This window comes from Musca autumnalis, unplaced genomic scaffold, assembly GCF_047663935.1.
Source record: "Musca autumnalis isolate F117 unplaced genomic scaffold, ASM4766393v1 scaffold_5, whole genome shotgun sequence".
Lineage (NCBI taxonomy): Eukaryota > Metazoa > Arthropoda > Insecta > Diptera > Muscidae > Musca > Musca autumnalis.
In genome coordinates, this window is record NW_027412088.1 from 143,355,895 (window position 1) to 143,372,910 (window position 17,016).

General features: G+C 35.8%; 3 protein-coding genes across 10 annotated transcripts in view; 2 read left to right on the forward strand and 1 right to left on the reverse strand.

Annotated features, from left to right (window-relative positions):
- Fa2h (Fatty acid 2-hydroxylase) overlaps window positions 1-4,397 on the forward strand; it is a 54,375-nt gene extending 49,978 nt beyond the window's left edge. For all 8 annotated transcript variants that reach the window (XM_073957103.1, XM_073957097.1, XM_073957100.1 and 5 more), the window contains exons 3-4: window positions 3,388-3,621; window positions 3,693-4,397. In XM_073957103.1, coding sequence (XP_073813204.1) covers window positions 3,388-3,621; window positions 3,693-4,181 — 723 coding nt within the window. In that variant the 3' untranslated portion in view covers window positions 4,182-4,397. The remainder of the gene's footprint in view (window positions 1-3,387; window positions 3,622-3,692) is intronic.
- A 341-nt stretch (window positions 4,398-4,738) lies between these two features.
- sPLA2 (secretory Phospholipase A2) lies at window positions 4,739-5,797 on the forward strand. Its single transcript, XM_073957105.1, has 2 exons — window positions 4,739-5,359; window positions 5,420-5,797. Exons 1-2 carry the CDS (start codon window positions 5,043-5,045, stop codon window positions 5,682-5,684), a joined length of 582 nt encoding a protein of 193 aa, XP_073813206.1. The 5' UTR covers window positions 4,739-5,042; the 3' UTR covers window positions 5,685-5,797.
- Window positions 5,798-7,896: 2,099 nt separating this feature from the next.
- LOC141405917 (nucleolar protein 9) lies at window positions 7,897-10,692 on the reverse strand. The gene is made up of 3 exons (XM_073990785.1): window positions 10,493-10,692; window positions 9,760-10,072; window positions 7,897-9,698 (listed from the first exon to the last, which is right to left on the reverse strand). The coding sequence occupies exons 2-3, from the start codon at window positions 9,968-9,970 to the stop codon at window positions 7,915-7,917; spliced, it is 1,995 nt and encodes a 664-aa protein (XP_073846886.1). The 5' UTR covers window positions 9,971-10,072; window positions 10,493-10,692; the 3' UTR covers window positions 7,897-7,914.
- Window positions 10,693-17,016: the final 6,324 nt, after the last annotated feature.

Consider the following 17,016-nt stretch of genomic DNA (forward strand, 5'->3'; position numbering starts at 1 on the left):
GATTCCGTTCTATGTCAGACTTAGAACAGACAAGGGAACTTTTAAAATAGCAATGTGTGCAGTCCGATTCTATTTTTAGCTCGATGGTTGGGACTTCATATAATACCAATTGTTTAGAAGTTGTAGTTGTTTGATATGCAGGAAATGTAAGACAACATCACGACGACAGTTCTAACAACTTTGGTCTGTTCCAGAAACTGCAAGAATCTACTTATTTTTACTACGATAACAATTTTTCCTTTATGTTATCGGAAAAAATAGTAAAAATTAGTAGTTTTTTGCAGTACTGGAACATACCAAAATGAAAATAAACAGGTGTGTAAATAAAAACACAAACATCATCTCTATTGGATCGATGGAATGGGTACAAATGCTGATGAAAAGATCGGACCTTTCACGACTTCCTTTGCATTGGTTCAAATCCTAATGAAAAGATCGGATCTTTCACGACTTCCTTTGAACCAATGCAAAAGATGACATGAAATCACGTCATCGCAAAGAACCCCTTCCGTCAAATTTTGCTGGGAGAGATTGCAAAAATGCCTTTCTCTTCTACCACAGGCTACAAAATTTCTTCGGGTAAAAAATGGTAGAACTGATTTTTCGACATTTGTTTGACGATTATTTGACAATGAAGAAAAAAATGAACAAAAACAGAAGAAAAAAGAGAACGCTGACAAAACAAAATTAAAAACTGTAAAATAAAAGAAGAAAAGTCAATTTTTATATTTCTTTTTGACATTGCTACCAGATTTACCATTTTTTCGTTCCTTTACTTTTCTGGTAAAACTGGTCATGAGAGACCAATTTTGAGCAAATTTCACAGTTTTCTCTTTTACCATTAAAAAAAGTAAAGGAACAAAGCTTTTGTGCGTGATACAATAGTTGTGTCTTTTTACTTTTTCAGTAATAATTATACAGTAACTTGTTTTCAGAGAGTAAGAGAGATTTTTCTCTTTGATACGAAAATAGAGAAAAAAGTAAAAAGACAGCATTTAGTAAACTTTAGCAAGATAACGGTTGATGACCCAAAGAAAAACATTGGCGCCAATGCATGAAAGAAAGACTAACTCCAAAGCAATGAAAAAGTTCTTAAATAAAAAATTATTAATAAAATAATCAATAAATATAGCTGAATTGTAATATTTATAGAATTTTTCCACAAAAATAAGATAAACATTGAGCAGCTGACCATTAGCAGATGATTAAAAAACAGCTGATCGAACTTGCTAAATGTTGCTGTGAAAAATTCTTTCAGTAACTTTTAGCAATTCTTAGCAAACAACTGTCAAAATTGTTCTCTCAATTCGCTCTCTTTTACTGAACTTTTCTGTAAAAAGACAGCATTTAGTAACATTTCGTAATAATTATTACAAATTATCACGTAAAAGACACACCTAATAAGAAGGTAGCATTAGGGGTGTCTTTTTACTTACTAAATGTTTGGTTTGTTCCAGTACTGCAAGAATCTACTAATTTTTACTATTTTTTTCCGATAACATAAAGGAAAAAATTTTATCGTAGTAAAAAATAGTAGCTTCTTGCAGGTTCTGGAACAGAGCAGTTGCTGAAACATTTTTTCAGCAACTTTTCCTTTATACAACTGTCAAAATCTGCAACATTAGTAATAGTTATTACAAATTATCACGTAAAAAGACACAGCTATTATCAGCCCAGCTGATGGTAACATATGGTATGTTCCAGTACTGCACATTTCTACACATTTTTACTATTTTTTTCGATAACATAAAGGAAAAATCGGTTATCGGAGTAAAAATGTGTAGTACTGGAACAGACCAATAATGTGTCAATTGCATTGAGTTTTGACATCTTATTTTACCAAAAACGGCAGTTGCTGCTACCTTCTTATTGTATCATGCTTTTGTGGTGTAAAAAGTTTTTAAAGAGAGCGGCATTTAACACCATTTTTGTTTAAATAGATGTGATCATTTTACAACTTTTTTGTGTACGGGAACGGTTTTTCGGGTAAAATATGGGAACAAGTCTCGTTTAGGGGCACCTTTCGAATCGGTCTGAATTTTTTACCATAGGTAGTCCTAGGGACCCCGATCACAACTATATATGTATAGCTTTTCCGGGGGAAGTCCATCCATACTTCCCGAGATATGGGTCTTGACATTCCGGAAATGTCCTACTTTAACACCATTGACCTGTTTATGGGCACCTCTGGGATCGGGTTGAAATTTTTGCCATAGGTAGTCCTTGTGATCCTGATCATAACGGTTATAGTACCCCATACTTCCCAAGATATGGATCTTGACTTTTTTACTCACCATTATTAATTAACCTATGCAATATGGGTATCACTTTAAAGCTCAGTAGTGCGATTCTCTAACTAATTTTTGAGTTAGTCCCAATTTACATTAGGCGAGTTTACTTGCGGCAATTGTCAGTTTGTAGGTGAGAGAGGGTGCTGAGAGGCAAAGGGTTACCATATGCCTCACCTCTCTCTCCAACAAAATGACAATTGCCGCAAGTAAACTCGCCCAATGTAAATTGGGACTAACAGACAAATATCGGTAAAATTAATGTTTATATTACAGCCTTTTTCAGGGTTAATGGAATTGACATTTGAAACCCAGTGGGTTTGTGAAATCCGGTTATATATAAACGTACTATTAATTCATCATTTTAAAGTTCAGGAAGAGTAATATCTAATGCCTTTAGCAGCAACTGACTGAAAAAATCATAATTTTCACCACAGTTAGTATCCTGATTCCAACGGTATATAACTTTTGTCCCGGAAATGTATACTCCCCGAGATAAATGCCTCGAAAGTTCCGAAAAACCCCTAACTTGGACTTAAGTTACACATATTTACTAAACTCTTATAAAAATGTTGGTATTACAGGTAAGTCTTGTCCCCCCGAAATCACCAGCCCACCAGTATCCATTATGTATGGGGAAAGTCCACACTTCCCGAGAAATAGGGCTCTTTTAAATTGTAAATGTTTCTCCAAGTAGCCAGCCTTCGGCCGGGGATTTAAGACTTTCTCCTATAGACAGGTGCAAATCTCGGGAATGGGAACAACATTTATTTTAATTGTAAATTAAAAATATGTGTGGAAGTATAAACTTCCCCCATACATATTGTATACTAGTGCGCTTGGGGGAATTAGACTTACCTGTTATAACAAAATGTTCATACTATTCGAGTTTAGTAAATATGTTTAACTTAAGTCATAAGGGTTATCCGGAATATTCGAGGCCTATACCTCGGGAAGTATACATTACAAAAATTATATATCGTTGGAATCTGAATAGAAAGGACTACCTGTGGTGAAAATGTGGTCGACCTACCTTAGGTGCCGCTAAAGAAAACTTAAGCCTAATAACCAATATGTATTACTCTTCTTTCCATTCCAGCACTTGGTGGATTGGTCAAAAGCTATGCTACCGCAAATTGCCAAAATCACGCCATATTACAATGAATGGGTACACAAACCAGTAGATAGACCTCTGCGTCTATTTGGCCCATGGTATTTGGAGATGTGTACAAAGACTCCGTGGTGGTTGGTGCCAGCATTTTGGATACCTGTCATAACATCCATCATTTATAATCAATTTCAAGAGCCCATTGCAAGTCGTGACACATTAAAGGTAAGTTTTATATTAGCACCCAATAAACCAACAAACACTTACCCCTCCCTATCTCTCCCTTATCATTTCAGCTAACACTTTTATCAATCTATTTTATTATGGGAATATTGCTGTGGACCTTTCTGGAATACATGCTCCACCGTCACGTTTTTCATATGCAATTAAACGAAAAAACCAAACCCTGGCTATGCACATTTCATTTTATGATACATGGTTTACATCATAAAGTACCATTTGATCCAATGCGTTTGGTATTCCCCCCGCTGGCAGCTGTTATATTATGTGTCGTATTTTATACACCCTTATCATTTATTGTACCCAGACCAAGGGTACTCCTTGCTGGATGCCTTCTGGGTTATCTTGGTTATGATATGATACATTATTATTTGCATTATGGCAATCCAAGCCTAAAACAGCTGTATTTTATGAAACGTTATCACTATCAACATCATTTCGCCCATCAAGATATCGGTTATGGTGTCTCGAATCCTTTGTGGGATTTTGTTTTCAAAACTCGTATACATTTGAGGAAGTTAACATTCCACTTAAAATGGAAATAGTTGTTGCAATTTTGCTGGTTTGTTCTTTGTTAAAAAGTAAATATATAGTATTATAGTATGAATAAATAATGTATTTATATGTTTTATTAGTTATGTAGATTTGTTTTGTTAGTAATGTAGTTTATATTGGAACAAATTATATAAGACATTTTATACATGTGTTTGATTTTTTAAGTTTGAATAGTAAATAAAATATTGTTTATTTGTAGAGTTTAATTCGTTTGGAGTTGCTATTTATTTAATTTGAATGTTTATTATTTTGAATGTGCAATTCGGAATACTGAGGGCGATTGAAGACAGATTTTGAGTTATCCTTTTTTTGTTTTGAAAACTATTAGAAATACACAACATGTTTTGTTTGTTTAGGTCAAAACACCAGTCGGCTACACTCGACTTGAAATCCAATTTTGATCATTGCAAATTAATCTAAATTTCGAATTTCTCATCAAGTAAAAGTAACCGCCAAATTTTTTGTTTGTTTTCTTTTCCAATAACTATCTTTAAAACAAACATTTGTTTATTTTTCTGATTCTGCGCAATAAATCCCGTAACATATGATTCAATCCCTCAAATTAAATTTCAAGTTCATTATTAATCCCACAACATTCGGGTCTCAAATGCGTTTATTGATGCTTCTCCGGCCGAGTTGAGACGTAAATAAAACATTAGCATCTGCTTATCTCTAGAAATTGTATGTGAAAATAGCATTGCTTATCTCCTCAAAACAAAATTTCGAGGTCAGTGTAGAGGAGAAGGGCCCACCATATGATTGCAATAACGACGACGGTTTAGCTTAAATAACATGTAATTGCTCAAAAACAATTCAGTTTTCTTAAGCGTGTCGGTTGAATCATCTAGAAAATGCAAGGGACTAGACTTACACTTCTCTGTTGCCTATATCTTGTGCTATATACAAGTTCTATTACTTGCTTTGAGGAAGAATCAATATTCGAAGATGAAGATATTTATCGCATGGCATTGCCACCATCCAACGCTACCACGGGAACAACTGTTCCGGGGACAAAATGGTGCGGTCCCGGTAATACAGCTGCCAATTATAATGACTTGGGGAAACATCGTGACACCGATACATGTTGTCGTGAACATGATCACTGTGAAAAGATAATTGAACCAGGTAACTCAATGCATGGAATTAACAATAGTGGCATGTTTCCTATGTAAGTGTTGTGAGGAAGTATTTAAAGTATAATTTAATCTGAACGATCTCTCAATTTCAGTATGAAATGTTCCTGTGAACAGAAATTTATAAATTGCCTGCAAGCTGTTAATAGCATGGTATCAAACACGTTGGGCCACATCTATTTTGGGGCCACCAAACAATGTGTTGAGTATGGATTCCCCATTGTCAGTTGTAAACAATATATGGAGGGTACATTCCGCAAACGCTGTATACGTTATAAGATTAACAAAAAGCGTCCACAAATTTGGCAGTTGTACGATATACCTTTCTATACCACAGCAATAAATAAAAAACCAAAATAACTAAAGGGATTTAACGTTTACATATAAGAAGTGCTAATATAAATCTCTTATGCAAAATAAGGATTGTTAAATGAGTTTAAAATGTTTTCTTTAAATAAAAGGCAAAAAGTAAATATTATGCTTTTTCACTTAAACAACAGAATTTTGGATGACGATGAAAGGGTGTTTGCATTGACCCCTTCTTAACCCTCTCATCACCAAATTTTTTTCCTTGCGCCAATAGTTATTTTGAAAATATACAATTAAAGTATATATCAAAACAAACTTATAACCATGGTTTAATAAGAAAGGTTAGCTAAAGCTTCTTGTCAATTTAAATTTTTTCTTTCGACTGTTCCTAAAACGTCAAAACAATATACACAATATTTGTATGTGTGTGTGCTGTTTGAATAATATGCCAAAAATTTTTAAAAGCAATCGAATTCAATGGTTTTTAAAATAGTTTTTAGAACATTTGTATGGAAGAAATTTGTCAGCTTTTCATTGAAACAAACATTTTATCATATCCACAACTCGATTATGGGGAGAAATCTTGGCCCTTCATTCATTTTTCGTGTTTTTTATAAAAAGCTCAACATTGGTATTGTAAACAAACCCACTTGTTGCTTTTGTGTTTACTAATTTTGATGTTTTAGGAATTCAGGAAAAACAAGGGTTCTATAGATTTTTTCCATTTAAATTTACCTCTTTACTTATACCATGCTTATAACATAATTCTCGGAGCCTTATAGGCCGTTTATATATAACAAGGTTAACCCAGTGGGTCTGGGTTTCAAATGTCATTTCCATTGTATATACTTCAAACAAATCCTCATAAAGAAGGTTAACCCTGCAAAAAACTATAATATAAACGCCGTATTACTCCCCCTGTTTCGAAAGATACAGTACATTATATCTGATATTTATTGGTCATTATTTTGTGGAATGTTGTAAATAAGAACGTTTTAATCGTTCAGGAGTGTTCTTTTGGTCTTACTTTTGAAGAATTAAAACTAAAATTTAATATAAAGCTCATATATTTTGATTTAGAAAAGATTTGAATAATTTGGACTGTACACAACGATTTTTAATTTTCACTGGAGTGCTAGACTTCACACTGAACAATGCACCGTAGCTATGTTGATCGAAACACAACCGATATTTTTTGTTGTTACAAGGTTAAACAGCCTCCTGTGTATAATTTTGAGAAAGATTCATGGAAGAATATGTAAAATAACGGTACTTAGACGCTCATAAAGACATTGTTGCATATATGGTTAAAGAAAAGGATCATTTCTGAAAGAAAGGGTCCTTCTATAGACCTTTCAATATACCCCTATTGAAAGAATCCGTGATTCTATAGACCCTTTCAGAAAGAAAAGGTGCTTATATACACCCTTTCTGAAAGTAAGAAGCGATTCTATGGATCTCTTTGAAAGCAAATGCGCTGCTACGGACCCTTTCTGAAAGTATTGGTGCTTCTATGGACTATTTCTGAAAGTAAGGGTGCATCTAAAGACTCTTTCGGAAATAAAGGGTGCTTTTATAGACCCTTTCTGAAATAAAGTGTGCTTCTATATGACCTTTTCTGAAATAAAGTGTACTTCTATATGACCTTTTCTTCAGAGATATGGTGCTTATTAGAGTTGGGCAATCTCGTTCAATTGAACGATCCGGATCACTATCTCGTTCAATGGACACCGGTAATTTCTTTGACAAAACTGCGTATACTTAATTGCACACGTTGGTTGTTATGATGTTACTCATTCGTCTCTGAACGAGGACAGTGATCCGGATCGTTCAATTGAACGAGATTGCCCAACTCTAGTGCTTATATAGATCGTTTCTCTGAGAGAAATGGTTCTTATAAAGACGAATTTTGAAAGATTTGCTGCTTCTATAGACGACCCTTTTTGAAAGAAAGGGTGCTTCTATGGACCCTTTTTGAAAGCGCGCTTCGGAAATAAAGGGTGCTTCTGTAGATTATTTCTGAAATAAAAGTTGCCCTTTCGGAATTAAACGGTACTTCTATCGACACTTTTCTGAGAGAAATGGTGCTTTTATAGATCGTTTCTCTGAGAGAAATGGTGCTTATATAGATACTTCTCCTAGAGAAATGGTTCTTATATAAATGCTTTGTAAAAGATCTGCTGCTTCTATAGACAATTTCTGAAAGAAAGTGTACTTCTATAGACCCCTCGTAGGTGCTGGGCTAATAAAACAAACAATGTCCTTCATTTTCTACTCCATATCAATTTATTATATCCTTAAATAATTCCTGAGCCTTTGACTCTTTCTTCTTTAAGCTTGCCTTCCATTGTTCAGCCGATAGACGATATGTGTCTACCCGCAGCTTCGTTGAAACCAATTTTCCAAATGGAGATCCTTTCAGCATATTGGATTTTTCCGCCAACTCTTTGACAATTCTTGCCTTTTGAGGCTCCAGCGCAGCAGCAAAACAGGACTCAACAACACGTGAACCAAATTTAGTTATGGCCAAATCCACATAATAACCTTCCAGATGTTTGATTAATTTTTCACGCGACTTTTCACCAATAAATTTACTTTGCAAAAATGCATCACAGATATGAGAACCATTGGGTGTATTGAAAACGGACACCACATATTCCGATGATGTTTCCAATATACAATTGACCAGGAAAATGGGTTTATTAAAACGCAAAATATCCTGTATTATCAGTGAGCCATGTAAATGGACAAATGCCGATTTGTCTTCTTGTAAAATTTCAAATGGTTTCAGTTTTATAAGACACAAAAAGAAGGATTTCATTTTCTCTTTGTCACCACTAACATGTAGAGCTTGTTGTAATGCTGAAATAAATTGTCCTTGTTTCGTTTGAAGACGCAGGCAGGCGGAGGACAGGCCAGTTATTACTCCGGTGTGACCTATTTTTAGTAATTCTTCAATGTGCTCCGAGAGTTCTTGGAAAACATTTTCAAAATCTTCTTTTTCTTTGATATTTTGCAATAACTTCTGTACAGCAAAGTTTGTTAACTGTTCCTTGGCCAATATGGCCAATTTATTGGTGAAAAGCATAGCATATAACTGTGTCAAAAGTTTGGGACCAGCCACTGTTAGTAAGGTTTCCAGTAAACGTACAGAACATTGATATTTGAATACATTTGGTAATTTAGGCGCTGGGACATTGGATTGCTCTGTTTCAGCACCCTCTTCTTTAGGTTCTGTTGCATCTTCCTTTTGTTCTTCTTCATCATCCATTATTTCGATTTTCTTATCATCTCCTTCTTCTTCCACTTTTAGCAGGGCTTCCATTAAAATCTTTTTACCAAAATGTTTAAGCATATTTTTATCAATGACTTTCAAGGCAACACAAATGACGCTTATCAAAGCCGAAGAATGTTCATCATATGGAAAATCTGGAAATTGTGGCCACATTTCCAAACGTTGGGCAAATTCCTTGGCAACATCATGAAACTCTTCCGACACCTCATAAACCTTACGTTCCTTGGCCATAACAGCACCTCCCTTTTCAAATGCTACCTTGGCGACATGTACTCCCGAAAGACACAAAATAGATGTACGCATTATGTGGCTTGCACAAGAATCCCATACAAAATCTTCCAAATTATTCAACATAAATTTACCCACTCTCAGAACAAAATTTGCACAATTTTGTTTATGTTCCTCAGGGAATTCTGTATCCAAATTATAACGTTCTTCACTGATAACATCTGGAGACAATTTGGGTTTCTTATTGCTGGTTGGACCCTCTTCGGCTTCCCCTTCATCCTCCTCGCCTTTAATAGTTTTCAATTTGTCTTTCTTTACAGATCTCAAAAAGGCAATCTCCACCATTTTCTGCAAAACATGTGAAGCAAAACGATCCGAGCATATGGGACGGAAGTTATCAGCAAAGGCATGGAAATAACTTTCCAACTGAGCAGGTTCCACAAATCCACACAACGATTCCAACACTTTGCATACAATTTGATTTGAGGCCAAGTGCACCTCATTATCTTTGGTCTGTTCAAAGACATTGTTGGCCATGGTGACTGAAAGAAAAAATCTTGAATTAAAATGAATTTAACATAAATTGAAACAAACATTTCTTACCCTTTTCCTCTACATCTTCGAAGCCATTCTTCATAGCATCTAAAATATTGATGAAATAGTTGTACTGGTCGTCATCAATATGAGTTCCTCTCCCATAAATTCCCTGTTTAGCAAAGCCTTTCGCATTACGAAGAAAACGAGCATTTTTCTTCTTTTTCTTGTTCCGTTTAAAGGGAGGGGGAGCAGGATTGTTAGTTACTTCTGTGGTCATTGTTTTTTAGTTTATTTCAATTAATTTTCAATTTCAATTTTAGGAAAATCAACAATTTATTCAATTCACTCACAATTCACACGTGTTTTTTGAATGAGTTCTCTGGTTCAACGAACGAGTAGGAAAAAACAGATTAAACGATAAACGAAAGTAACCAAAACAAAATAAATCACTGGGTAAGAATGAGGTATGAAGCAGAAACGCAGTAAAACAAAGAAAATGACAGAATAAGCAATAAAGATCAAAATCTAAACAAAGAAGCGTAGAAATAACGCACAAAGAACAGAAGAACATAGCAAAATGGGCAATAGAGGCCGAAGTAAAAACAAAAAATATGAATTTTACGGTATTTGCATTGACCTTTTTACCAGAACTTTGGGACCAGGATGAATGTTTGGACTGGATTCGGATCGATCTGAAATCACAGGTAGGGCTTGCAGTGCTGATCACGCAAATATATATATATCATGGGCAGGAAGTCCATACTTCCCGAGATATAGGCTCCGAAAGTTCAAACATTACCTTGGTTTTGACGATAAGTTTAGTTTAAATCGAAGCGCTTCAAGCCCTCGGCACATACGGTGCGTTGGGCGTCGCGGTACAACAACCACATGAAAGAAGTCCGTTTAGTGACACGTTGGGATATGCGTTGTCCCAAAAAAGTTAATTTATGTTTAACTTTAATGCGTCAGTCATGTTGTTGTTTTTCAAAAAAAATTGGCATCACTTACGTATTTTTCATGTGGTTGTTGTAGCGCGACGCCCAACGCACCGTATGTGCCGAGGGCTTGAAGCGCTTCGATTTAAACTAAACTTATCGTCAAAACCATGTTATGTAACTAGTTTGGAGTGTAAGGGGGAATGAGGCATACCAAGATGTCGCTGGTATACACTTGCCATTGAAGAAATTCGGTCTAGCTCAGTGGCCACTCCTGACTAGCCATAAACATTATTAATTCACAATCACAAACAGGATGCTTTATTTCAAAAAAATGATATGATGTTGTTGTTGTTGATATGGGTACCCAAGGTGTTTGTTGGGATACGATGCCCTCCCAATGGATTTTCTACAAAATCCCCAATGAGTCTCATCGATGATGATGACTCCCAAAAATGTTGACCCTGGCTGACCATTACCTTCTACTTTACCTTATAATGATTATCTCAAAACATGGTCATTATGTGCATGTTCATTTTATAATCGAATTCATTTTATTAATTAATGACATACAATTTCATATATCTTAAGATCTACTTAAGATTAGATACTATTAAAGACAAGATGATAATATAATATTTATATGTACATGGGTGTACTGAATGGAATAAAACTCTCAAGAAAAATATGCTAATCCCAAACATGGAATGCCATTTTGCATTATTAATTCAAACTAAGATTTAGAATCTACCTATGAGCTCATATGGTATATGATAAAACATTCACTATTTACTATGGTTGGTCTGGGATTCACATGAACAGTGGTATCCAAGATGTTCAGAAGAAATTTTATAAGAAATTATAAATTACTATAACGTAATTGTCAATTAATCAAAATTCGACTTTCTTGGAACGATTAATTTTAAGTTATAAATCATGTGAAAAGAAATATATGAACTATAATTCACTCTTTGAGTGAATCAAGTTATTATAATCTTACTGTCTCTAGAATTATCTAATTATAAGGTCTCGCGGGTAACGGAGACTTTGTTGTACTAAATTGAATGAACTTTAATCTAGATTTTGAATTTAGGTGTAAATCGTATTAAAGATTTAATGAAAATGGGTTATTTCATATTAAGCTCGAATAAAAGTGGGCAATATTTAATTCGAAACCACAATGTCTTCATTCATGATACAATGATACAAGGTAACCTCACCCTCGCAGCTCACAGAGTTGTATTCGCTTTGCCGTCCCTTCATTGACAAAATGATTTTGACAAACTTTGTATGTATATGTTAAAATATACATACATATGTCACTTATGTTTACATTTTCAATTTCAATTTAAATTTTTCCTATAATTTGGAGTCTATTATTAACGTTCGTTCGTCCGGCTGGAGTATAACTCTCGAACGGATCATCCGATGTGGTGCACATTTTGGTCCTCGTTATATTATATCTAAACTAGATGATCCATATCAGTCCGTAAAACCCCCAAAAAAATTCAATATTTTTCGCTGATGTGGTGCGTACGGGTAAGTAACCAGTTTGGTCCATAATTTGCATATCGTAATATTTCTTCTTGATATAGATGATAGATCGACTGTATCGGTCTCATCCCTTGGTTGTCTCCCACAGAAAATGTTGGCATAAATGCAGTTTGGACGCACGTCATGATATATTTTGCAGCATGCAGGATTTTTCGTGGGAAAATACATACTTCCGCTTTGTCCGAAATTTGCACATCAAAAAAGTTCTTCCAAACGTGCAACAAATCAAAGAACAAAAATGTTAGAGGATCGATTTGACATTTCTCCCAAAGGTATTCCTTGCGGTCTTGTTTAGAGCGATATAATGTGTTTCTTGGACAAGCGAATGCTTCCAGACATATTAGTCTAAAAGCTTCAAGAATTCCTACTGGTGGTCACAATAATTGAAAGGAGAGAGTGCGATTGGACCAACTTTTGCACAACGTAATATTTCTCTCAAATATGCGTCCTTGCTTCCTGACATGAGCCAAAGCTCAAAAAATCCTACGGTAACCAACTAAAATGGTTGTTTGGCACAATAACTATCGAGGGAAATGACTCCTAAAAATAGATCAAGTGCAAGATGGACTAAGGCGTGTCGAAAAGTTTATAGCGCGTATTCGTAATCATGACTACAGCACTTGTTAATATATGTTTTATTTAGATGATATGTATTTTTGCATCATTGATGTTTAATAATAAAAAATTGGAAAGTTATTATGGCTACAACATTGTATTATTTTGTGCCGGGGGGAATTAACACATTCTGAGATATGGACCCGAAATGACACACTATTTGGTGCCACTCCTTCTCTCGCACTAAAGTTTTTCCGTTTTTAATACCTACCCCACAAACGCATAAAATGCTATTTATTATTTTTTTATTAGGACACTTTTCAGCCTTTATTATTTTGTGTACAGCCGTAGAAGAGTTTCTAATGAAAAAGCAGAAGACTAGGGCTGACTTCCGTATCGTCAGATGCTATGTTGTTTTTAAACTTCGTCAACATATTTCAATAAATGCATCAGAAATATAAATGATACATGTTTGGTTTTTAACTTCGTTAATAATGCGCAATTGCGACGTTCGGATCTACATAGCTTCGCATTTGTTAAGTATCACGGCATTGTGAAACACAATACTTCAGACATTTGCAGTCATTTGCCAAGCATAATGGATAATAGTTTGGTGGCAACAGCAGAAAAGTCGCTCTTAACCAATTCAACGTTGTTCTCATTGAGATCTTGAGACGGCGGACATGAGGGAAGACCTTGATGCGCAGATCACAGACAAGCTTGCTGATTGTTTCAGTTTATTAAGGCGAGACAAATAGGTATTAGCCATCTTGGGTTGACTGAAGTTGCATTCCTTCGATGACAAAACGATTCCCAAATGACAAAACGACCAACAAAGCCACCATGAGCCAATTTCAACAAGTTCCGCTTGTCAAAACTTGTGTTTCAATTCCGGGGAATGTTACGGAAATCACGACACACGGATTCGTCTACGCAATATACGATGAAGGGTCCACAGCAGGCAATGCGACGACGGTCGGGCATGGTTCCACAGTCAGCACGGAAGCGTTACACATTTGGTATTTTGCAACATTTGTACTTCATCAGAAACTATCAATGGCCTATAAATATGTCATCAATGTTGTGACCCTTAGATTGGACAAAGGTTGTTAAGCCGGAAGCAGCGATGACAGATACCAAAACGTAGCTGGTTTAGTAGTTGGTAGGGTACCATTGGGGAAGTCTTAGTAGGGGCGAACATGCGTGGCGGTCACAAAGCAACTGTCAAGAGCGATGACTACAACAACAACCACCACGGACTCGGGGAATACAAGCAACAGCACCTGTAACAAGCAACACACATTCTATATATAAAAATATAATTCCATACATCAGCGCTCCAATTCAATTACTTACCAGCCTTTTCGCTGACAACGAAATAAGTTCTACGCTAGTTACGGTCATCAATTGATGAATATCGTTGACGACATCAAGGACAATGGCTTCCTTAAACACTGCTCGCAAGCAAACGCTCTTGTCCTTGATTCATCCATTTCCCAATATACGAGACAATTTTTCGCATAGTTTGTGTATCTGCAGTCCGGAATTATACTAATTAAATGAATCACGAAAAGAACACACTTTCTCCCGCAGTAGTGCCAAAGATGATGCTACATCGCTTGGCTAATTTAAATAATTATTAATTGAAATGTATTTGTTACAAAATGTAAACAAACAATATTTTGTTATTGTAGTCATTGCCATACAATAACAACAACTTTCATATTGTTTGGAATGCAGGGTTGTATTTGGCAGCTCAAGGACGGTTTTTTCAAATGAGATTACCTTCTTATTCTGCCATGGTCTTCATTATGCAATATTATACCAAGGTACTATACACAAGGTATAATAGATGACAATCTTTTACACATAAATTAAATTTCGGAAAAATAAACGGGTGTGCACACAGTTTATACAGTTGGCCATTCAGAGTTCTGTTAACAACTTTTGACAACAAACATAATAGATTGTTCATTATTGTGATTTGATTTCCTTTGTATTTTACGTCACAATAATGTATTTGACAGCAAACTAAATAGTCAGGGCTTAAGGCCTGCGTACATAAGCTGCCTTGCCTGCTTACCTTGCTTACTTCTGATAAAAGAATAAAAAAGAAAAGGGCAACCCAGTTCGAAATTTCCTCGGCCTTCTTTATTCTTTTATTTTTATTATGTCAAAAATGAAGCAGGAAAGCAAGGCAATCAGGCAAGGCAGCTTATGTACCCAGACCTTTACTAGTTTAGGCTGAATGGCCAACTGTATAAACTGTGGGTGTGCACATGAAGTTGGTAGAAATTCTAATAAAATTTCCAAAAAAAAACTGAGTCTATAAGTCCAAGCTTATTTTAAAATGTAAAACGGGAAATAATCTCCTCTATTTCCACCAAACTTATCACAAACACCACGTAATTTCAGTTTGCAAATTCATTAAATATTTACGAATATGTATACCTTGTATAAACGTACCTCACTATAATTTACTGTACCAACATGTGGTTACTGTACCGATTTTATAAATGTACGAACACTCTACTACCCGCGGACATTACCGTTACTAATATTATATACAATCATACACATACACAAATATATAAGACTTATATACAAGTCATCCACGTGCGCTTATTGGATTGGCGCTAAAGTTCAGAATTTGGAATCCAAATTGAAAATAAATATTTGGAAGTTATAGTCGGCTGACCGTCGACTTCAGAATAGAAAAATGAATGTTTACCATTCCCGGTCTATGACTGGGAAGGTACAGGAATAGGCTAACACATACAACACTAAATGCACTGGTACTTAACAAAAGACACTTTTCATCGTCTACTTATCTGCTTATCCGTCCCGCGATGTAAATCCATATGGGGGTATAAGACCGGGTGGGTGATGGGATAGCAACAATTAATTCAGGAGAAGCAGCAGTATTTGTTTATGTACCCAGCGGTTGAATAGTTGTTGCCTTTTGTGGTTAGGGCCGCCTCGGACGATGGAAATATTCGGGAATGCTCAAATCAAATAACCAGTTGCGCCTTCCAACTGCAGATTTTGTCTCTGCCAGTTATTATTTTAGGCAGTAAATGCGATTGTATTAAATGTGTCGCAAACGGGAATGCTGGCAAAAAAGTTCCAGAAAGTTCTATTTGTCGAGGTGGTGGTGGTGGCTTAATGTAACGTTAGTTACACAACGTGGATAATGGCCGACAAAAAAAATTCTAGGCTGTGGTGGCGGATTTAATTTTCCTTTTTATTGCAAATTGTTTAATTGTTCCATAAAGCGGGCTAAAACGATGGTTGGTTTTCCTCAACTAATTTGTTCGCCGTTGCACTAATTAAGCGAGGTTATCTGCCGGTGGTTGTAGTGCACAAATGCGGCAACACGTGTAATTATGAATTTCACAACGTTTCTTATGGTTTTACCCTTGCTTGGGGCTATGAAATAATTTTCCAATTGGGAAATTACTTATTCGTTATGCGAATTGAGTGAGATTGGGATTTACTTCCCAATATTCACGAAATACACTTTTTTAATTTTTTTCCTTTTCAGGGATGTTGCCGCCACCACAATTTTATTAGAATGATTGCAATTTGTCGTTGTCTTTGGTGCCTGACATTTGCAATTAGCAGTGATGCCACATCGACAAAAAAGAAAAACAAAAATTGTGTGAAGAAGAACACACGATGACTGTGTGCTGTATTGCACACAATCACGACGTCGTATACGCAGCGGCTTACGCCGTTGTTATACAAGGTTAACATAACAAACCCGAACACGTTGGCATAGGCCTGCCGAAGCCATACTGATTCGGGAAGTTAACCGAGTTATGTTAAGGGGTGGGGAAGAACCGCGACCCTGATTCAAGACTGAACAGGAAAAATCATAAAAAAACAAAAGCCGGGCAAATTATTTTGTTGGCACCATGTGCTGTAAATCTTTCGCGTGATAAACGCCTATTTTCCTTCCCTGAAGGTCTTCAATTTCATACAAGGAGTTTCCTACACATCTGGCAACTCTGCACTTTACAAACTTTTGACATAACTTAGAATTAAGATGGCGCGAAGCGTCACTCAAAATGAAGTTTCTTCTAAGTATTTCCTGCCCCGGTTTGAAACTGACGTCGCGAGTCCTAGTGTTATACCGAGCCGCAGATTTTTCAAAAGAATCGTGGATATTCGTTTTAATCTTTTCGAGGACTAAATTCAAAATATCGTGTTTCGGGACTATTTCAACCATACCGTCTTCTAAAACTCCTAGTTTGTGTGCTAAATCATAAGTGCTCGC